Source organism: Canis lupus, chromosome 15, assembly GCF_003254725.2.
Source record: "Canis lupus dingo isolate Sandy chromosome 15, ASM325472v2, whole genome shotgun sequence".
NCBI classification, from domain to species: Eukaryota; Metazoa; Chordata; class Mammalia; order Carnivora; family Canidae; genus Canis; species Canis lupus.
In genome coordinates, this window is record NC_064257.1 from 50,804,873 (window position 1) to 50,829,024 (window position 24,152).

Sequence of the window (24,152 nt, forward strand, 5' to 3'; positions counted from 1 at the left end):
CTGCCCTTTTTTCCCTCTCAGAACCTTTTTTTTTTAACCTGCTTGTCCATGATTTATTGAAACCTATCCCAATGAGTCAGAAAAATAAAATCTGTTCTTCCACCTCCACTTGTAGTTCGTATTTGTCTTTCCTTCTCTTGCTCCCTTCCCAATGCCCACACCCATATTTTTGATAGTGCCTTTTTCTCAGCTGATAATTGCTTTGACATGACAGGCATTTCCAAAGCTATTACAAAGTAATAAAATTATACTTCACAAACCTAATAAAAAGCCAAGACAGATACACTTTTCTGTTTGTTATTTTTCTGGTTTCTTACTGAAAAAAAAATCAATGATGGGCAGAGAAAGTATATAATTATACATTTTTAAATAATTGGGGGTAAAGAAAGGAGTTAATTCTTTACCTGTTAGTGGTTGGAGACTTCTTACTAAAGGATGATTTTAAGGGCATCTGACTGGCTCAGTTGGTGGAGCATGTGACTATTGATCTTGGGGTTATAAGTTCAAACCCCACATTGGGTGTAAAGATTACTTAAAAGTAAAATATTTTTTAAAAAGAATGATTTTGCTTCAGTTTTTCCTCACATGTTTAAGCCAAGCTACTACCCCAATATTGTTCACTTAATATAAACCCTTATTTTATAGAATTATTGGGAGAGCCAATAATTGCTTTGAAGAAACTTATTATAAATATATTAAAACTAGTAACTTTTATTTGAACTAGAAATTGCCTCTTTTTTAATCACTTCAGTGTCTCTGATAAAAACGTGTGTAAGTAATCTGGGGCACCTCCATGGCTCAGTTGGTTGAGCATCTGACTCTCTTTTTTTTTTTTTTAAGATTTTATTTATTTATTCATGATAGTCACACAGAGAGAGAGAGAGGCAGAGACATAGGCAGAGGGAGAAGCAGGCTCCATGCAGGGAGCCCGATGTGGGATTCGATCCCGGGTCTCCAGGATTGCGCTCTGGGCCAAAGGCAGACGCCAAACCGCTGCGCCACCCAGGGATCCCGAGCATCTGACTCTTTTGGCTCAGGTCATTTGGCTCAGGTCATTGGTCATTTGGCTCAGGTCATGACCTCAGGGTCCTGGGATTGAGCCCAAGTCAGGCACTGTGCTCAGCGGGAAGTCTGCTAGAGATCCTCCCTCTCCCTCTGCCCCTACCCTGCTAAAATAAATAAATAAATATTTTTTTTAAAAGAAAGTATGTAATTAATCTAAATTTGATTTGGAAGAAAAGTTCATTTGATAGAAATAAAGTGCCTTTTATGGTTTTGATGCCTATGAAGTAATACTTTAAATTTTTCAGTCAGTAAACCTTGTAAATGGTATTTATCTTCTATTGATATATGCTGTGTAGGCAGGAGAAAAGTTTTCAGTGTAATCCCCTGGCATAAGCTCTCAGTCCTGCTTTTAAATTTCTCTTACCCAGTTTCTATTTAAAACCTCAGCTTGAAAAAAAAAAAAAAAAAAACCTCAGCTTGTCTCTGCCTTAGTAGTCAGTGTTGAAGTTTGTTTTGCCCTTTAACAATTAAAGTATTGTATGGCATATTTTAGGTCATTCACCAGATGTTGCTGTAGTGGTTTTGCTTATGTCTGAACTGGGTTGCTCATTGTTTGGCAGATCTTTATGAAAGTTCTTTGTAATTGAGTTCACAATGATTTAGTGTATTTCTAAATTGCTGTAATTGTTTCTGATGTTAGGTTTTGAAAATTTGTCAAATTTGTCATCATCCCATTTCTGCCTGGAGTTGTTATCTCTATCTTCTTTTGCTCCTTTTTTAAATCTCTGCTTTTCTGTTGTGTTTCACTTATCCTTATAACCACTATAAATCTTTTCTAAGTTAGGACATACGTAAATAGTTCAATATAGATTTTTTTACTGGCTCTAAGTATGGAAAGAATGTTTCAAAGTTTAATATTGGATTATTTTTAAAAGAATTAACTTTTATTTCTCTTATCTGCTCCAACCGTTGTGTTAGATCCTTGTCCCAAGGATATTTAAATGTAACATTAGAGCCAACAACAAAATTAGGAAGGTGGCTGAAGCACATCTTCTGTACATTTCTACCCTTCCAGTGTTCCTCCATACCTTTTTTCTGTTTGTTTCAAACTTCATTTAAAAGCTTTCCAAAATGTGTATTGTCTTATGAATAAAGAGGTTAGAAAAGGTGAGGTGAAAGAACGTGGACCTGTCTTGGGATAAGACATTCCACATCCCAGCCCATCTGCTTCCTATCTAACCTTAGGCAAGTAACTTTCTGAGTATTTTATTAACCGCAACACAGAAAGAACAGAAGCCCTGCAAAGAAGATATAAGGGTAACATATTCTCTGTCACATAGAAAGTGCTTCCTAGGGCTCCTGGGTGGCTCAGTCCATTAAAACCTCTGCCTTAGGTTCAGATCATGATTTCAGTGGAGAGAGCCTGCTTATCCATCTTCCTCTGCACCCCCCTCCTTCGTGCTTTCTCTCTCTCAAATAAATAAATAAAATCTTAAAAAAAAAAAGTGCTTCATAAAAATGAGTGTCACCTACCATATCAAAGAATAATCTACCAAAAATGTTTGGCTGTTTTTTTGTTTTTGTTTTTGTTTTTTTTTTTAAGATTTTATTTTACTTACTCATGAGAGATACAGAGCGAGCGATAGAAAGGCAGAGGGAGAAGCAGGCTCCACACAGGGAACCCGACGGGGACTCGATCCCGGGTCTCCAGGATCAGGCCCTGGACTGCAGGTGGCACTAAACCACTGCGCCACTGGGGCTGCCCGGCTGGTTTTTTTTTAATTCCGTGTGTGCTTATTATCATTTCTCATTATCTGATTGTATAAATATAAACAAATGGAAGTTGAAAAAGTATAATTTCCTCAAACATTTTTGGCTTTTTTCACCGTCTTCTAAAAGTACAGTCTGACCATTCCCCCACCTTACTTTTTTCATCTCTCTTCCTAAGCCAATTTTGTTTGAGAAACCAGAATCTTTCCTAGATTGACCTTCACAAGGCCAAGTAATCTAGTAAAGTGAACCCGATAAATAAGCCAAGTGACTTAAACTAACACTTTTAAGTCTCATTAAAACTACTTCTCTATAGTGACAACAGCAGAGTCATTACCAAGATTACAAAATTAGTTATCTTTAAAATTGGATTTGCGGGAACCCCGGGTGGCGCAGCGGCTTGGCGCCTGCCTTTGGCCCAGGGCGCGATCCTGGAGACCCAGGATCGAATCCCACGTCGGGCTCCCGGTGCATGGAGCCTGCTTCTCCCTCTGCCTGTGTCTCTGCCTCTCTCTCTCTCTCTGTGTGACTGTCATAAATAAATAAAAATTAAAAAAAAAAAAAAATCGGATTTGCAAAAAATAAAAATAAAATTGGATTTGCAACTGTTTTTCTAATGTTACTTAATTGTTCTTAAACATCCTAATGGCTAGGGATGCCTGGATGGCTCAGGGGAGTCCTGGGTAGCTCAGTGGTTGAGTGTGTGCCTTTGGCTCAGTCCATGATCCCAGAGTACTGGGATTGATCCCCGCATCGGGCTCCCTGCTCAGTGGGTAGTCTGCTTCTCTCTATATCCCTCCCCCCTGCTCGTGTTCTCTGTCTCTCACAAATTAAAAAAAAAAAAAAAAAAAAAAAAAGATCTTAAAATAAGGTTATCTATTTTGGCATAAAAAGGCTTCTGAGATTAAAATAACGAAATTGTATACTTTATTTCCATAATTATAATTGAAAAGCTGTGAATCCCCAAAGGCTCTCTCTATACCAGAAGAAATATATACTCTGAAGTGTGTATATACTTTTAAAGGCTTACACATCAACCTTCTCACAATTACTGTAAGAATGTTTTTGTGAAAATGGGTATTGTGTCATTTTGCTGTGAAAACTAAAATTCAGTCTTAAAAAGCACCCCCTTTCCTTGATTTCCCATGGGTTAAATTTGATCAGGGTTGGGGAACATTTAGCATACAGGTAGTGCACTGAGCTTGAGGCTTTGTTAGTGGGCTACCAACCTACCTTAGCTACAAGAAGATGTGTGTCTCTGTGTTGGGTTTGTCAGCTACCTCAAGGGGGTGAAAAACTACTCTTCAGTTGACATATGTGACATTTGTGTTGACATTTGTAGGGTTAGCTAAAAGTGGTGTGATGCTTTTCCCACTTGTTTTCTGGCTATAACTTTTAGACTGTTGTAACAGAATCAGAGTTGTGTTCCCCCTCTCGTCCTTTCATTCTGAAACATTGGGGATTGAAATGCAGGTCAAAAATTCTTATGACCCAGGGGCGCCTGGGTGGCTCAGTCAATTGGGTGTCTGCCTTCAGCTCAGGTCATGATCCCGGGGTCCTGGGATTGAGTCTCACATTGAGCTCCCTGCATGGAGTCTGCTTCTCCCTCTGCCTATGTCTCTGCCTTTCTCTGTGTGTGTCTGTCATGAATAAATAAATAAAAATCTTTAATAAAAATAAATAAATAAAAATAAAAATACAGAAACCCCCTAGTTGCTCTGTAATTCCAGGAGCCAAGGATCATCCAGAATTTAAAAAATAAAAAACAAGAAAGGCTAACTCATGCTTAGCAGGACCAAGTGGAAAATTACTTTGTGACCTAGGTATGTTACTAGTGCAAAAGCCTTAAAAACAAAACAAAAACAAAAACAAAAAAACCTATAGGGGCACTTGGATAGCTCAGTCAGTTATGCATCTGCCTTCAACTTAGGTCATAATTCCTGGGTCCTGGGATCAAGTCCTGCATCAGCCTCCCTGCTCCATGGGGAACCTGCTTCTCCCTCTTCCTCTGCCTGCACTCCCCCTGCTTGTGTATGCTTGCTCTCTCTCTCTCTCTCTCTCTCTCAAATAAATAATCTTTTTTTAAAAATACCTCTAAGTAGGGAGTATTTAGTTAATGGGCTGGTTCATGAACTTGTACATAAACTTCCAGTTGAATTTCACAAATTTCTAAAAGAGAAGCTAGTTTTTGTCCTTAATAATAAATAGAATCAATGTTTTTCTATTGAAAGCCTTACCAACTGAAAAGCTTTTTAAGAGCCATTTGAGTTTCCAAATATATATATATACACCTATATTTAGAAAGCAAGTTTCTCAAATTTTAGAAGAAAGGAACCATAAAAATTGTATCTGACTCCGTTTCTTTACTATACTGCTATCCTGAAATCTGCCCAGTCTCAAAAATACTTACTCAGCGTTTCTATGTGTCTGCCTGCAAGCCATGCCACATCTGGCCCATACCGAGCTCTCGATGATGTCCTTTCCCTCTGCACTTGACACCCTCTCACAGCCTTTGCCGTATCAGTGTATGGTAGCTTCATGCTTTCAGTTGCTCAGGGCAGAAGTCTTGGCATCCTTGTTCTTGATCTCTCATGCCCACAGCTTGGTCTGTGGGCTCCACCTTCACAGTCTGTTGAGGATGCTGCATCCTCTCACCACCTCCTCTGTTACCACCAGTATCTCATCCAGGCCACCAGTATCTCACTGGCTTCTCACCGTGGTATTCTAATAGGTCTCCCTACTTCTACCCTTGCATGTTTATGAAAGTAAATCAGATATTGTCATTTTTCTGTTCAGGATCTTCCTGTGCCTTCTCTTCTCACTAAGAAATGTAAACCCCAGTCTCTGTGATGATATCTGAAGTCCTGCATCCTCTAGCCCCCCATTACCTGTCTGACCACATCTTGTACCAGACCCCTACGACTCTGCCCCAGCCACATTGGCCTCCTTGCCTTTTCTCGAACACACCAAGCACAGCACCCACCTCAGGACTCTTGTACTTGGCTGTTTCCTCCATCTAGAATATTTTTCTTCCAACCTCACTGGAAAACTTAAAGCATCTTTAAAGCTCATTCCCTCACTTATTTTGGGTCTTTATTTACATGTCACCTTAAACCAAGGCTAGACCATGCCCTCTCCTGTATATGAATCCCATATTCCCCATTACTGCTTAATTTTTCTGTGTAAAACATGCCATCATCTAACATACTGTATGTTTCACTTACCTTGTTTATCTTTCTTCTCTCAATAGAACATAAGCTTCTTGAGAGCAGAGTTGTCTTTTTGTTGATTGCTTGCATTGCAGCCTCTAGACTAGTGCCTGACACCAGCAGACCCTTGGTAGTATTTATTGAATAAATGAATGTAAGTAACATTTTAGGTCTGGTATTTTTTTTTTCTCAGAATGTAAAGTGGGGATAGCTGTAGTTCATTAGAACACTGAATAATGCAGATCCTCAACGAAGTTATGATATAGACAGGCTTATCTTTCATAACCTTTCCTTTTTTAATAATGTAAAACTGTTAAGTATATTCAAAAGAATGTTTAACACAGAGGCAAAATATAAAGCATAACGACAACAAAAAATAGCCATGTTCCCACCACCCAGGTTAAAAAACAAAACCATCAGTATTTTTGAAGCCTCCTCTGTGCTTTCCCTCACCTCATCCTCCCTCTTCTCCCTGCAGAACTCCTATTCTGAATTGTGTTTATTGGTTCCTGTTGGTTTTCTTTATAGTTTTGTCACATGTGAATGTATTCACTCAGGCATAGTTTTGAACTTTATATAAATGGAATCCTATGGCGGGTGTTATTCTGCAGGTTGCTGCTTTGCTCTGATGTTCCTAACATTCATCCATGTTGACGCATGCAGCTGCAATTCATTTATTCTCACTCCTATATAATATCCCCATTGTGTGAAGAGGTGCAGTTTATTTATACATTCTCCTGTAAATACAAGTTTTGGGTTGTTTCCTTGTTTGTTTGTTTTTTTGTATTTTTTTTCTAATATTTTATTTATTTATTCATGAGAGACACAGAGCAAGAAGCAGAAACCTAAGCAGAGGGAGAAGCAGGCTCCATGCAGGGAGCCCAATATGGGACTCAATCCTGTGACTCCGGGATCACGCCCTGAGCCAAAGTCAGGCGCTCAACCACTGGGCCACCAGTTTCCTTGTTTTTTAATGCTAGAAACAGTTCTGCTATTAACGTAATTGTACCTGTCGCATAAAACACACGTGCAAGTTTCTCTGGTGTATTTTTAGGAGTCAAGATGCTGTTCAGTGACGTATATGCATCCTTCATTTTATTGATTAATGCCAAATCATTTTCAAACATACTTGTACAAATGTATACAACAATCAACAGTGCACAAGAGTTTTAATTGTTATAAGTTTTCTTAATGTAGAGGATATAAAATGGCATCCCATTATAGCCAGGGCGGAGAGCTGCAAGAAATGCAAAGGCATAGAGACAAGTAATGGTGAAAGAAGAAAAGAATTTATTTCACTGAGGCCAACACCAGGAGAAAACATCTCAAAGACTGTCTCCAAAGTGCTGAAAATACTTCTCGGTTTTATATAAGGAAGATGTGGGACAGAGGTTGGGTGGGTACGTGCCAGTGGGCAGTAAAGGTCAAGTCAATCATTGTCTTGGGGTCAGTCACGTGGGATGTTGCTGGATGTTGCAGTCCTTTTTGCCTGAGGGGTAGTTTCGGTTCCATCACGGGATGCTTTGCCCCACAGGGTATTTTGCCTGAGTTAAGAGATAAGCCCTGAAAGAACTTAATCAATGAGAAATTTTGAGGTCACAATGGAGGTAGTTGAAGTCTGCTTTCATCAAGTTAGTTTTAATTTGCATTTTCCTGTTTTCTAATAAGGCAGCCTATCTTTTCAGATTTAATTGGCCATTCCTGTTTCCTCCTCTGTGAAATACCTATCCATGTTATTTGCTCTTTTTAACTGGATTGCTTCTGGTTTGTTGGAGTTCTTCACATTTTCCAGATACATACCCTTTGTCAGTACATGTAATGCAGATATGTTTCCTCAGTGTTTCACTATCTTTGGATGAATAGAAACTCTAAATTTTAATGAAGTTAATTATTTCTCAATCTTTTCCCTTAAGAAGTTTTATCTTGAAAAGTTCTTTCCTCCCTAAGGTCATCTGGGAACTTTTCCACCCTCTGTCAAAATATACTGCTCTCTGACCAGTCCTTTGACCAATCCCTGACAGCCAGAACTCCAGAAGTTCTCAAACTCAGTCACACAGATACAGGTGACTGAGAAGAGCTCAGTTTCAGAAAACACTTTTACATAAATAGGAATCAAATGAAAGCTAACTCGCAGTGTTTTATTTTACTTCTTTTTTGCTAATTATAATTTTAATTGACCAGTATATTGCAAGAAAGAGATCTGTGGGGGCACCTGGCTGGCTCAGTCAGAAGAGCATAGGACTTTGATCTCAGAGTTGTGAGCCCACATTGGGTATAGAGGTTACTGAAATAAATAAAACTTTATTTTTTTAAAGATTTATTTATTCATGAGAAACACACACAGAAAGAGAGAGACAAAGACACAGGCAGAGGCAGAAGCAGGCTCCATGCAGGGACCCCGACAGCGGCTTAGCTAAACCGCTGAGCTACCAGGATGCCCAATAAATAATTTTTTTTTTTTTTAAAGAAAGATTTGGTCCTGAAATCAAACTCCACTCATGTAAGGTGAACCCGGGTTATAACCTTAATTAAAATAATCTGACCTTTTCTTAGTAGATACTAAGGCAGAATGTCAGTGTTTCATTTTAAAGCTTGTTTTGAAAGTGATTGCAATGTAAAACTTTTCTGTCTAGACATAGAGAAAGGTCAATATGAATTAGTAGAAGTCTGTATTAAGAATGTTTTGAACAGGGCAGCCGCGGTGGCGTAGCGGTTTAGCGCCGCCTTCAGCCCAGGGCATGATCCTGGAGACCTGGGATCGAGTCCCAAGTCAGACTCCCTGAATGGAGCCTGCTTCTCTCTCTGTCTCTCTCTCTCTGTCTGTCTCTCTGTGTGTCTCTCATGAATAAATAAAATCTTAAAAAAAAATGTTTTGAACAAATTTTATATGTGATACTACTAACTTGAATGGTGCTAATCAGTGAATAATTGGAGGAAGTGCCTCTCTGGTGCTTGAAAAATGTGTTTATTTTAGAAGCAGAGAATCATGAGGTTATAAAGCGATGCTTAAAAGTTCTTAGTTGCGGAGCCTGGCTGGCTCAGTCGAAGCATGCGACTCTTGATCTCAGGGTTGTAAGTTCAAGCCTCATGTTGGGTATAGAAATTACTTAAAAATAAAATCTTAAAAAAAAAGAAAAAGTTCCTCTGAGGTGATCTGTCAAGCAGAGGAATTCCTTCTGCAGCATCCCAGGCTGTCTTCTGCCCTTGGATTTAAGGCCCTGTGAAGGCAGTCAGTGTTGATAAGCCACCTGTACCCCTGCATCTTTTCAACACAGTTTATTTGCTTAGCACACACCTTTTTTTTTCATTGTGCTAAGGTAAACTTCACAGCAATTTCTGCCTTTGAAAAGGAGAAAACTGTCTCTTCTTTTACACTCAGTACTTTTCAAACACTCCTGACACCAGATGTGTGGAGTTTTTCCCACACCAACTGGTTCTTGATCCTGGACACCAGCTGGGTATTCTACAATTCAGTTCAGTTCTGACACTGCCCCCACCCTCTGCACCTTCTGACATCAATCACAAGTCAGGTTGTCACCTGTGCTTCTGACCATACATGGAAGGTTAGCACAACGCCCTCCTCAACTTGGATTGCATGCTGGAGTGTCTCATAGAACTCAGGAAAACCGTTCACTTACTAGCTCACCAGTTTATTACAAGGACTGTTGGAGGACACAAATCAACAACCAGATGAAGAAGTGCGTAGGGGTCAAGGTCTGTAAAGTTCTTGAGCAGAAGAGCCTCTGTCCCCATGAAGTTGGGATACTCCGCTTTGCTAGCATGTGGATGCATTCACCAACCCAGGAGCTCTCCAAATCTTGTACTTCACAGGTTTTTAGGAGGCTTCATTACATAGGCATCATTGATGAAATCATTGGCCCATGGTGAATTATTCAACCTGCAGCCACTATTTCCTCCCCAGAGGTTGACAGGTGGAGCTTGAAATTCCCACCCTGTAATCACAGTTTTGTTCCCCTGACTAGCTCTTACTCCTGGTTTTCTAGGAACTTTCCAAAAATCTCATTAACATAAAGTCAGGTGTGGTTGAAAAGAGCTTTTTATGAACAGAAGTCATTTCACTTGTATAGGGCTAGGGCTATTTCAAGAACAGGACAAGGGATCCCTGGGTGGCGCAGCGGGGATCCCTGGATGGCGCAGCAGTTTGGCGCCTGCCTTTGGCCCAGGGCGCAATCCTGGAGACCCAGGATCGAATCCCATGTCGGGCTCCCGGTGCATGGAGCCTGCTTCTCCCTCTGCCTGTGTCTCTGCCTCTCTGTCTCTCTCTGTGTGACTATCATGAATAAATAAAATCTTTAAAAAAAAAAAAAAAAAAAACAGGACAAGACGCTAAATATGATAACAAAAGGTACCCCCTTCATTGGTCACTTAGGAAATTGCAAGGGTTTTAGGTGCTTTGTGCCAGAAATGAGGACAAAGACCAAGCATGTATTTGTTATTATAAATCACATTATCTCTTCTTATAAGTTCCAAATCATTTTCTAAATAAATGAAATTTTATTTTACCAAGAAAAGTCAGTGTGGTTTGACTGTCCAACAGGTAAACTTAGATTCCACTGAAATTGAATGAGTACTTACTCTGTGTCAGACAGTGTGCAAGGTAGTATCTCATTTCACTTAACCCTTACAATGATACTACATATTCAGTTTGGTAATGGCATCCCTGATAAACAGATAAAGACCTTGGCCCGTGAAGTTAGAAGTAACCTGTACCTGATATCACAAAGAAAACTGGGAAGTGGTACAACTAAGATTGGCATGCATGCCTCCTGATTCCAAAGCTCTTTCTGGCAATTGCTGTGACCAGTATCAAACTATGCCTAATGCAATTGTTAGGTCTTCCTAGAACATTGGAAGTAAAAGTCTGGAGAGATACTGTATTACATTTACTCCAAAAATGCAGTTAGATCTTGGGCCTAATTAGTAGCATATGCGTCTCGTGTTTGAATCTCTGTTCCCTAACTGCTTTTCCTCTCCATTTCTTTCATCTCGCAACCACCCCTAACTCCCAACCTCCCCGAGTACTTTCTTTATTTTCTTTATCACCCAGCTTACCCTACCTCTTTCTAATAAGCCTGTCCTCCCCCTTTTGATTTTCCTCCTTTTCACTTTCTAAAACCGTTACTCATTTCTAGTAAACTTTGGCTGCTCATTTATACTGTCATTTTCTGCTGCCCTGTGGTTTGTATTCTTATATCCCTATTTATAGTGCCTAACACATGGTGTTTAATGTTTCATGGTTGTCCTTATTGCACCTGGTACCAAAGATTTTCATTTAGAAAGGTTGCGCGCCTTAAATGTCTGGCCAGGTAAATTCAAGATATACCTCTTTTGGTTTATACAGACATTTTTTAGTTTTCATGCTATGTGGTCCTCTTAAACCCTACTAGAATATCCCTGCTAGAATTTTTTTTTTAATCTTTATTAGAAGACAAGAAAAAGTTTCTTTTGTTTTAAACAACGTTTAGGTAAATCAGCAATGTCAGATGCCCTAAAGGTCTGTGAATTAGCCCAACCTCTTCTCAAGGCTTAAGATACTAATTTCCTGGGATGTCAATATTTATTTTTATTTCTGGCCTCCCTTCTCTCTTTCCCCACCCCCTAAGGATAGAAGCTCATGAGGGAAGGGATTTGTTCCTATTTTCCTAAAACCTAGAACAGTGTGTGGCACATAGAAGGTACTTAATACTAGTTGAATGAATAAATGAATGGAATAAAAAATATCTAAGATATTTTGAGAAAACAGCATTACTGGAAGTATGCTTAGTGTAGTCCCTTTGTGTTTTTAAATATTATGTATATGCCCAGAAAAATTCTCAAAGGAAACACAATAAAATGTTAGTAGTGATTTTCGGTGGCCAGGGAGGGGATAAGTGCAAAAAGTATGGATCAGGAGGTTTTACTTTGTAATCCTGGAGTGTGTGTTATTTTTATAATATTTTAAATTTTAAAATAAAGACTTTACAAATAAAAAATATCCAGTATAAATGTTTGTGTTGTTTCCTTTAGAGGTGGATGAATGGAGAAAAGGCTAGAGAGACTGTGTGTTCACATGTATATAATAAAATGAATGAGGGATCCCTGGGTGGCGCAGCGGTTTGGCGCCTGCCTTTGGCCCAGGGCGCGATCCTGGAGACCTGGGATCGAATCCCACATCGGGCTCCCGGTGCATGGAGCCTGCTTCTCCCTCTGCCTGTGTCTCTGCCTCTCTCTCTCTGTGTGTGACTATCATAAATAAATAAAAATTTATAAAAAAAAAATAAAATAAAATAAAATGAATGAAAATGTCATACCATACATAAAATACCATGTCCTGTTTTTCCCTTAGCATAATATGTCAGATATTTTTACATCACTAAAAACTATTAAAGCTCAATTTTAATAAATATTGCAGTAGATGGATAAGTCAGTTTATTTTATACTGTATCATATTGAACTCTTGCAGTTATAAATGAGAACTCAGGAAATAACTTTATTCATAAATCTTTGCAGTGCTTTGCTGACTTTAATAAAGATTTACAGAAGTAGCGTTACTTGGTTAAAACATACCTTGTTATCATTAGAAGTGCTAAGTACTTAAAACAGAGTCGTATGAACTTTAAGTAAATTGCTTTCTGGGCAACGCTTCCTGCCACTTGGCTTGATTCTTTGCAGAGAACTGCTGCTTTTTCACAGTATCTGGCCCACTCTGTTTCACACAAAGTTTAGCCTTAATGATGTCCATTTTTGGTATATAGCATATACTGTATAATAATTATTTGTATATAATTTTCCCTCTTTAATATTTGATTTTGAATATACTCAGTTTGAGGGGGAATTTAGTAATATTTTTAATGAATGCCACAAGTGTTTGAATATGGTTAACAGAATATCCAGCTTTGTAAGCTGACCTATTGCCCTTAGGAAAATTTAAAAGTCATCAAAGGCCCAATGACCCTTACAAAGTAATGTGCAGTCTGTGAGTGTGTGAAATACTTGTCTGTTATTAAAACCGGTTTTCCTGATGAGAGATACACTATTTAATGAGGACTGTGATAAGTCACCTTGCATTTCACTGCCACTGGTGTTAACGCTTTCTCTTATGATTCTGCCCGGTCCACAGGTGAAAGTGCTGCACAATCAGCTGGTCCTTTTCCACAACGCCATTGCTGCTTACTTTGCCGGGAATCAGAAGCAGCTTGAACAGACACTTAAGCAGTTCCATATCAAATTGAAAACACCTGGAGTGGATGCCCCATCTTGGCTTGAAGAACAGTAAAATCACACCTGGGGGGGGGGGGGGGAGGGTAAAAAGTCATGTTGTTATATTTCTAAACAAACCTAATAAGAATTAAGCAGAGTTGGGTTAAGATTAGGGAAGCGGTGACCACAACCATTGTAGTGATTCTTGCACAAATAGCTTTAATTTCTCCTTTTTTCATACTTTAACAACTGAACTGTTAAATTTGATGGGAAGGTGGGTGATTTTAATGTAAACATAATTTCTATAATCTGAACACAATAATTTTCCTTTTTGAGAAATCCTTTTGTATTGTGAGGGTTGATGGCTATTTCTGTAGTTTGAAAACATCTAATATAGATTTGCACTGACCAGATAGAAATTCAAGGTTTTTGGTCCTGGAAATGAGGGCCAGTTGTAACTTTTCCAAAGGGAGGTTTACATAATTTGTATCAACATCAGATATTTTATATATGAATATATTAAACATCTTTAAGAGATTCATTTTCATGTATTGTCTTAAAGAAAAGAACTATTTTGCAGAGTAAAATTATATGGTGTTCCTGCAGCATCCACGCAGAGGCAGCAGCTCTAATGAATGACTGATTGGCTTGTGGAGTTGTGGCAAATACCTTTTTAAAAATGATTCTGTACTATTGTAATTTTGTTTAGACTTTTTTTTTTTTTTTTTTTTTTTTTTTTTTTAAGACGCAGGAAATCACACTGTCATTTCTGTGAGGCTTTTGAGCTTAAGAGTTTGCATCCCCCAAAGTCACTGGGCATTTAGGTTAGCAATTTTTTTTTTGATTCATAATGAAACCTGCTTAAGAATTTTTTTTGCAGGTGGACTTGGGAATTGAAATTCTTGATGGTTTCAATGTACTGAGAAAGCAAGTCTTGGGGTAAATTCCATTTTGACAGAAGTGAATTCCTAGACAGCTTTCATTGACTTCCATGTGTAACAATACCGATTAAGCCTTAAATCACAGATATGTGCCTTCTCAGATACAGTAATTCTTATTCAACCAATGTACATAATCCATAAAGAAACCCCTTTCAGATAATGTTTGACGTATCTGTTCCTTCCTTAGAAAGGAACACTGTGTATCAGTGTTGGGTTTCTTTGTATTCGTTAAACCGCATTTAAGGTTTATAGTAAAATCAACTTTTGAATTTGCTGTTTGGTTTTTCTTCATTCCTTTCATGGAATGAGAAGACAGAGGAATTTTTTTTCATTTGAGTAATGGAAAGGTAGTATGGGACAGTGTGGTGGTAACAAGAAGAAAGGGGATTGGAAAGGCCAGTACTGTTTTAGTTGTTCAGCACTGTTGGTTTCGTGTTATGTGGTTGACCTGTCCGCTGTGTGGTTCTATCAGTCATGTAAGCCTTTGAAATATAAGTTCTCTTGATTTTTGTTGTAGACATAAATTAATATGTCTTCATTTCTTTTGTGTTGAAATGAAGGACTTAAAAAATTACTGTTATACATGAACTTTGTGGACTGTAAGATTTGTTATATATGTTCAGATGCCTTTTAGCTGGCTTTTTAATTAATATGCCTGTTTTCAGTGCTTAATATGTATAATGTAATGTGACTGTAAATCATAAACCTATTTTAAATCATTCCTTCCTGTATATTTGTACTCTGACAGAGCCTTATTTTATTCTTCAGCAGAATTACTACTTGTGATAGTTCCTTTACATTCCCCAGAATGTGCCTCTGGTGTGAATTTTGTATTCTTATTAAAAGTGTTTGCTGCACTACCTTTTTTCTCTGGCTCTTCATAATTTAAGAAGCAACTATTTGGACATTCTGAGGACAAATTTATCTTTTTCTGACTTTAAGAACAATAACCAAAAAAAATGGTGCTTCTGTCATTTATAATTGCTTTTTCTCAGTAAGTTAATTCTTTTTTCTCACTTGGGGTCTCTTTTGGAAGCAGAACATGTCCACTCTTACATAGGTAACAACCTCAGTAGGTATGGAATTAAACAGTTTTAAAGACTAATGATTTTTTTTAAGATTTATTTATTCATGAGAGACACAGACTCAGAGAGAGGCAGAGACATAAGCGGAGAGAGAAGCAACTCTTCACAGGAGCCTGATTCGGGACTCGATCCCGGATCCCGGGACCACAAACTGAGCCAAAGGCAGCCACCAGGTGCTGGGACTGATGATTTTTTTAGAATAAACTAAAAATATCAGTGATTCTGAGTAGTGGGTACATGTACAAAAGAAATAACATATTAGCCAGTGGTATATTTACTTTGTTAGGAAAGTAATTTATATTCATCATAGAAAAAATCAGAAGATAATGTCAAAAAATTGAAGATAAAATAACTTCCCATGTCAGTAAGTACTACATGGAACCACCTAACTCCCCTGAAGTTAGATCTTCTGGTTAGCGATAATATTTATATTACAAGATCTAGTTTGAATATCCTTTAACATGCACCCATTCAGCTTTATATTCTTACCTAGTCATCCTTAGGTTAGATTCTTAGAAATGAAAATGAGCCCTCAAAGTATATATACACTTTCAAGACTTTGATAAGTAGGGCTGGTGGCTTTCGAGAAAGATTTTCTCAAAAATCTCGAAAATCAGCCTGCCTGGCTGGCTCAATTGGTAGTACAGGTGACTAATGATCTCAGGGTTGTGAGTTCAAGCCCCACATTGGGCGTGCAGCCTGCTAAAAAGAAAAACAGTTTATTTGAACAAAAATGGACTCAAATCAGGCAAAGCCTAATTAGAAATGATTAAGATCTCTCCACCAACAGGAGCTGGGGGGGAGACTTTAGAGAAGTGGAAGCAAAGTGAGGAAATTATGGCCTCCTTGTTTGATTAACCCCAAAGCTTCCAAATCTTAGGGCCCAGGAAGGACCGGGGCTTACAGAAGCAATTCAGCTGAAATCTGCTAGACTTTAAGAACCATCGTTTCCATATTCAAAGAACACCACACTGATGGTGTTAACCAAAACTAGGGACGCCTGGGTGGCTGAGTGGTTGAGCATCTGCCTTAGGCTTGGGTTGTGATCCCACAGTCTTGGGGTGGAGTCCTGCATCAGGCTCCCTGCAGGGAGCCTGCTTCTCCCTCTCCTGCCTCTGTCTCTGCTTCTTTCTGTGTCTCTCATGAATAAATAAATAAAATCTTAAAAAAAAAAAAGTGTGAAACTAGAAGCTTCCTTAGAGATGAACTGTTTAAGGTCCTTTTTTTTTTTTAATTTTTATTTATTTATGATAGTCACACAGAGAGAGGGAGAGAGAGGCAGAGACACAGGCAGAGGGAGAAGCAGGCTCCATGCACCAGGAGCCCGACGTGGGATTCGATCCTGAGTCTCCAGGATCGTGCCCTGGGCCAAAGGCAGGGGCCAAAGGCAGGCGCCAAACCGCTGCCCCACCCAGGGATCCCAAGGTCCTTTTTTTACGGGTAAAACCATGAAGGTCCAAAAATACATTAAACTGGCTTAGCTAACCCCAATTACCAAATATAATGCCAGTAAGTTACTTGCAACTAAATTTATTACGTCCCCTTTAAATCCTGCCATTTCATCTGTACAATTAAATGTGTCAAAAGTGTCATTTCTTCTCCTAAAGTACAATGTGTATTAAAATGTCTTTTCAGTTGAAAAAATAATCCATTCAGCCCTAAATGGATTCGTAGTAGGTATATTTCAAATATATATGATATACTTCCAATTTACTGTTCTTACTCTGAAAACGAAATGTGAACCTGGAAAGTGAGATATAAAGTAAAATTAGCATATTGGAAAAGCTAAAGATAAGTGTCTTTTAATCATGGCACTGTTAATTTAAAGAATAATGTATCTACCTCAAAATGTGTCCAGTCTCCTTCCTTCACTGGATGTGAAAAATAAAAGCAAATTATCTAAATCAATAGTTCAGTGTAACATCTGTATATAATTTGAACTAATTTTTGTGAAATACCAAAAATGCCTGTATTTTGTGGTATTTCAAAATATCTTTTGCCGGCAGCCCCAGTGGCGCAGCGGTTTGGCGCCGCCTGCAGCCTGGGGTATGATCCTGGGGTCCCAGGATCGAGTCCCACATCGGGCTCCCTGCATGGAGCCTGCTTCTCCCTCTGCCTGTGTCTCTGCCTCTTTCTCTCTGTGTCTATGAATAAATAAATAAAATCTTTTAAAAAAATCTTTTGCCAGGTGGCTTTTCTCTTGAAACTTTCAGTTGCCTGGGAGACTTGAGACCCTGTGAAATCCTTCATCACTCAATTCTTTTTTTTTTTTTTTTTTTTTCTTTATTCATAAGAGACACACAGAGAGAGAGAAAGGCAGAGACACAGGCAGAGGGGGAAGAAGCAGGCTCCATGCAGGAAGCTCAACATGGGACTCGATCCCAGGACTCCAGGACCACTCCCTGGTCCAAAGGCAGACGCTCAACCGCTGAGCCACCCAGGCGTCCCTATCACTCAATTCTAACCAAATTTAGGCATTTAAGAAATCTGATTTCCCCTGTTCGATTGCAAATTTTTATATTGGCTCAGAATGTCCAGTTGTAAATAAGCTATTTTCTGATCAAAAGGCCAGTTATGATTTGCATTGGTTCACAGCTTTTCAGAGATACTGAATTCTCCAGAAACCAATATTGCACTGTATGTTTAACTAAAATTTAAATTTAAAAGTGGGAGAGGGAGCATCTATCTGTCTTAATCACTTAAACATCTGACTCGATTTCAGCTCAGGTCATGATCTGGGGGTTGTAGGATGGAGCCCCTCTACCCTCCACCCTCAGGCTCTGCTCTCAGTGGTGCAGAAGTTGGCTTATCCCTCTCCCCCTGCCACTCTCTCTCTTTCAAAAGAATAAATAAAATCTTTAAAAAAAAAAAAAAAGCTTTCGCAAGAGCTACAGGCCTTTTACTACTGTTAAAAATAGCAAGACCTATGAAAATAGAATGGCGATGCAAACAACTTTCCTCTTTTGAGGACTTTCATTAAGTTCTGTGTTCCCACTTGAAGGTTTCCTGCTCAACAGGTTTCCTGGCATAAATGGGCCTTTATAATAAATTGCCAAGTGGTTGTCCTATTATACAGAAAACTATGAAGTTCAGCTTTGTGTGGTGAAATAAAAGTTAACTCTTAATAGTTTCTGTAAATTAAACAAGAACCATGTTATTCTAGTGTTAACTCTGATGTGGGAGGAGAAACTATCAATATGAGGAAGGGAAATTAGACCATTCCGAGAACTGGGATGCTAACTGTGCAGTTAATTGGATTCATATTTTATCAGAGCCCAGAATTTCAAGGAGATTTTTATAAATGAAACTCCAGAGAAGAGATGCTTGGGTGGCTCAGCGGTTGAGCGTCTGCCTTTGGCTCAGGGTGTGATCCCGCAGTTCCAGGATCAAGTCCCACATCGGGCTCCCTGCATGGAGCCTGCTTCTCCCTCTTCCTGTGTCTCCGCCTCTCTCTCTCTCTCTCTCTCTCTCTCTGGAATAAATAAAATACTTTAAAAAAAAAAAAGAAAAGAAAGAAAAAAGAGACTTCCATAGAAAAACAAAACCTTTTTTTGTTTGTTTGGACCCAATCTAGGCTTTGCCACAAGTATTCTCTGTCAAAGAATGTGAGTTTTCTGCAACTGTAGATTATCATGAATTGTTGATTCATAAGAACAATGAAAGGGACAAGATACCGTTTCATTGATCTTAGACAAAAGTAACTTTCTGTAATTTAGTTTCATATCACTTTGGTTCTGTAAAGCAAAAGTGTGTATGTTTATATAAATACCTTAGGGATGAAATCTACAATGCTGGCACGGGGGTACATAAGAAAAATGTAAACCATATTAGTCTTCACATTATTTTGGAGCTTTAATTATAAAAGTTCTTTTTTTTTTAAGATTTTATTTATTTATTCATGGGAGACACAGAAAGGCAGAGACACAGGCAGAGGGAGAAGCAGGCTCCATGCCAGGAGCCCGATGCAGGACTCAATCCCAGGAGCCCAGGATCACGCCCTGGGCCTAAGGCAGGGGCTAAACTGCTGAGCCACCCAGGGATCCCCAATTATAGAAGTTCTACATTCTAAAGAAAATGCAAACTCTCACTGTAAAAAAATTTTTTTTCAATGAGTGGTAGTTTTTCTGGGGTAAGGAGATGGAAATGTAACTTTAACCCTGTTGGCCTTGCTGAAAAGTTTTAAAATCATGAAATTTTTAGAATAACAACATGCTCAGGTTATTTATATAATATGACTTGACTTCTGTCCTCCTCTTAAATGATTTCTAGTTTATATTAGGAAGATCTTTATGAAAAACTACCTTAAGTTTTAGGCAGATAATTACTATTGCTTCCCTTTGAAGAGTGTATACTTATTATGGCTAGTCTCTAAGTTCTTGAGGAAGACACAGTGCATGCTTTTTTATTCACCCTATATCCCCAACTCCATGCATAGTTTTTGAGAGGAGCCATGTAATAAAAATTTATTCCGTTTTTTTTTATTACAAAATTCAAACACAAAAGCAGTTGGTGGTTGCACTGCCATTTCGTTTGAGTTAACAAAGGCAGTACACTTATAACTTACTCTAAAAAAATGTCAGGATGTTACTTTAGACACTAGTATTATTTATAGAAGTATGGCTAGTTAAAAAGTATAGAAAGATTGGCAAAATTAGAAAAGTCACCATTTTGCAGGCCCCACTGAAATACTGATTCACACAGGGATTACCAGTGGATGCTAAAATCATTAGAGATTGCAGGAAAATAGATTATGTCATAATACTAAAGTATGACCTTACATATTAGTTTGAAAAGGGAAAAAGTTGGGAAGCCTGGGTGGCTCTGGGTGTGTTCCCAGGTCCTGGTTTCCAGTCCCGCATGGGGCTCCCCACAAGGAGCCTGCTTCTCCCTCTGCCTATGTCTCTGCTTCTCTCTCTGTCTCTCATGAATAAATAAAATCTTAGGGATCCCTGGGTGGCGCAGCGGTTTGGCGCCTGCCTTTGGCCCAGAGCGCGATCCTGGAGACCCGGGATCGAATCCCACGTCGGGCTCCCTGCATAGAGCCTGCTTCTCCCTCTGCCTGTGTCTCTGCCTCTCTCTCTCTCTCTCTCTCTCTCTCTCTGTGTGTGTGTGACTATCATAAATAAATAAATAAATAAATAAATAAATAAATAAATAAATAAATAAATAAATAAAATCTTAAAAAAAAAAAAAGAAAAAAGAAAAGGGAGAAAGTACCATTAACACAAGACTTGGGCTGAGGCACCTGGCAGGCTCAGTGGATACAGTATACAATTCTTGATCATGAGGTTGTAAATTCAGGCCCCACGTTGGGTGTAAGGATTACTTAAAATCTTAAAAAAAAAAAAAGATTTGTGCTTACTGTCCCAATTCAAATGATCAAAGTTAGGATTACTAATAACCTGATAATCATGTGCCTCCGGGTACAAAGCAATATAAATTATACAACCTCACTCATGAGATACTGCTGCTGGAATACTCCTGTTGATCCTGAATCTGCTCAAGCTGTTTGCCTTTCTTTCTAGTGTAGAAAACAAAGAGGGTTAAAATACAAGTTTAAATGGCACCATGAAGAATCAGTTGGACAACTCCAGAATCTGGGACATTCTCCAAGATAATTAGCTTGGTTTCTTCAAAAAGTCAACCACAAAAGAAAAAACTATTTTAGAAATACTGTTATAAAATAAAAGAGACTTTAGACGACAGTTCAAAAAATAACTTTAGAAAAAAAATAACTATAGAAAAACATCTGGGGAACAACTGAACAATTTGAGTGTGTGTTTGTTGATAATAGGGACTTTTTGTTAGTTTTTTTAGCTGTGTTATTATATTGTGGTAATGTAGGCAAATGGCCTCACAGGAGATGCGTGCCTAAAGTCAAAGGTGAAGTGGCATGATGCCGCCAATTTATTTTTAAATGGTTCAGCAGGGACCCCTGGGTGGCTCAGCGGTTGAGCATCTGCCTTTGGCTCAGGGTGTAATCCCTGTTCTGGGATCAAGTCCCACATCAGGCTCCCTGCATGGAGCCTGCTTCCCCTTCTGCCTATGTCTCTGCCTCTCTCTCTCTCTCTCTGTCTCTCATGAATAAATAAATAAAATCTTTAAAAAAATAAAAAATATAAAATAAAATAAAAATAAAAAATAAATGGTCCAGCAAAAATAGATACATTCATATATATTCACATATATGGAAAGAAAGCTGGAGAGAAAAGGAAGATGAGAGACCTGTCTTGAATATGAGAAAGAGATGTCTTAAATATGGCATTATGTTAGCGATGGAAATGGGTAGGTGTGTGTGGTTTATTTGTACTTGCCTTTTAACTCTTATCTTTTTTAATTTTTCATAATAAAAAAATTTTTGTTAGGATATTTTGACCAGAAAGGCTTTCCTTCTTGCACCTGAGTGGTAATCAGTATTTTTGGTAGAGCCAGTGACACCAGTGGCCTTACTACTGCAAATAACAGAATCCCTTGTCCAGCATGTGAAAGAAACTGGTTTATATTTGGAAACACAGAGATGCAAGAAAGTATAAAGCTGAACAATTTTCTGTTAGTAAGAATTATAGAAACAGGGCAACTGAAGAAGCAGAACTAGTTTAAAATACAAAACTAGTTAGAAAAAGGGGCACCCGGGTGGCTCAGCCTTTGGCTCAGGTCATGATCCCGCTCTGGGGATCGAGTCCCACATCAGGCTCCAGGCAGGGAGCCTGCTTCTCCCTCTGCCTGTGTCTCTGCCTCTCTGTGTGTCTCACGAAGAAATAAATAAAATATTTTTTTAAATTTTTTAACTAGTTAGACTAAGAAATCACGTAGGAAAATACACATTTCACTAAACTAGATTAGTTTCACTCCTTTTTCTCCTCAACTTTCTAAATAGCTACTTGAAGCTGTAAGAGAAGTTAAGCTCCCAGATGACACACTTATTTTAGCTTAATATCAATGATTTTTTCTGTCTCAGTTTTTTCCCCTCTTCTCATAAATAGTCTGGATTTCTTTTTTTTTTTTTATGGTGAAAAAATTTCTATTTAGATTTATAGCCGGCTGGACTCAGTTTAGATGATCCCAATTTTGTTGGCAACATCCAAAGCATCATAGTCAGGAGCCAGTCGAACATATGCTTCCTTCTCTCCATCAGGCCTGATCGAGGTGTTGACCTTGGCCACATCAATGTCATAGAGCTTCTTCAGGGCCTGTTTGATCTGGTGCTTATAGGCCTTGACATCCACAATGAACACAAGTGTGTTGTTGTCTTCTATTTTCTTCATGGCTGACTCAGTAGTTAAGGGGAACTTGATGATGGCAGAGTGACCAAGCTGGTTCCTCCTGGGGCGCTCTTTCGAGGATATTTGGGCTGCCTTCGGAGACGCAGGGTCTTGGGTCGTCGGAATGTAGGTGACGTGCGGATCTTCTTTTTTTTGTGACTGTGCACGCCTTTCAGCACCGCTTTCTTAGCTTTCAAAGCCTTTGCTTTGGCTTTGGCTTTGGGAGGGGCAGGGGCTTCCTTCTTCGCCTTCGGTGCCATCTCCGTGAAAGGGCTACTCTGGATTTCTTAAATCTTAGCTGCTTATAGTTCATCTAGGATAACCACTTAGACTGCTTAAAATAAATTCTACATTGGTAATTTTGAATGACTTATTTTTTTAAGATTTTATTTATTTATTCATGAGAGACACAGAGACAGAGAGGTAGAGACAGAGGCAGAGGGAGAAGCAGGCTCCATGCGGGGAGCCCAACGCAGGACTCGATCCCAGGACCCCAGGATCACGACCTGAGCCAAAGGCAGACAGACACTCAACTGCTGAGCCACCAGGCATCCCTAATAACTTATTTTTAATCTGAAAAGATATTTTATGAGCGGCCAAATTTTCCCTAATGCACACTTCCTAAAATAATAAAATAGCTTAAGTCTTTAAAGAATTCCCCCAAATAAATCATAGATGCTGACATTGTTGTCAAATTCTGTTTCCTGCTTCCTCACCCCTGCCTTAGGTCAGAACAAGGAAAATGTTGTGGATTAAAATTTTCTAACTAGGGACTTCTGGGTAGCTCAGTGGTTAAGCATCTGCCTCCTGCTCAGGGCATGATCCCAGGGTGCTGGAATTGAGTCCTGCTTCGGGCTCCCCACAAGGAGCCCGCTTCTCCCTCTGCCTGTGTCTCTGCCTCTCTCTGTGTGTCTCTCATGAATAAATAAATAAAGTCTTAAAAAAAAATAAAAAAAAAACACATAAATAAATCTCTTTAAAAAATAGATTTCCTATGGGGTGGTCTTAAAAAAATTGTTCTTGTATTCTCTAAACTTTATTTATCTAAAAAGTCTCCCTCTATTTTTTTTTTAAGATTTTATTTATTCATTCATGAGAGACACAGAGAGAGAGAGAGAGAGAGAGAGAGAGGCAGAGACACAGGCAGAGGGAGAAGCAGGCTCCATGCAGGGAGCCCGACGTGGGACTCAATCCCGGGTCTCCGGGATCACGCCCTGGGCTGAAGGCGGTGGTAAACCGCTGAGCCACCCGGGCTGCCCCTCCCTCTATTATCTTTGTAAAGTTCAGTTAGCCTTTTCCTTCAATTAAGCGAGTCACAAACTGAGAGAAATTAGAAATTGCAAATGAATAGCTGCAAGCCTACTTATATACATATACATACATACATACATATATATATATACATACACACGTGTTTGCACATGTTTGTGTGTGTGTGTGTGTGTGTGTGTTTAGAGAGATCGAGGCTTTGCCCAAACTCCCCGGGAAAGGGAAAATTTAAAAGCTTCATAGCAGCCTCTGGTCTTAACTGGCAGCCTTAAGAAAAAAAATACAGTGACATAATAAGAGGTCGTTGTGCTGTCTTTGGCTTTTCAAGCTTTTGGAGCCGCTATGCTCATGATGAGAGCAATGAAAACAAGTCTTTTTTCCCCAAGACACAAGTTGCTTCAGTTCAATCCA

The 24,152-nt window shown here is 38.9% G+C and overlaps 1 protein-coding gene across 15 annotated transcripts in view; it reads left to right on the forward strand.

The window, feature by feature from the left end:
- Window positions 1-14,985, forward strand: part of ARFIP1 (ADP ribosylation factor interacting protein 1) — a 131,516-nt gene extending 116,531 nt beyond the window's left edge. For 14 of the 15 annotated variants that reach the window (XM_049094245.1, XM_025439363.3, XM_025439360.3 and 11 more), the window contains one exon: window positions 13,105-14,985. In XM_049094245.1, the coding sequence (XP_048950202.1) occupies window positions 13,105-13,260 (156 nt within the window). In that variant the 3' untranslated portion in view covers window positions 13,261-14,985. The remainder of the gene's footprint in view (window positions 1-13,104) is intronic. The other variant, XR_003133338.2, reaches the window with a different exon arrangement.
- The last annotated feature ends 9,167 nt before the right edge of the window (window positions 14,986-24,152 follow it).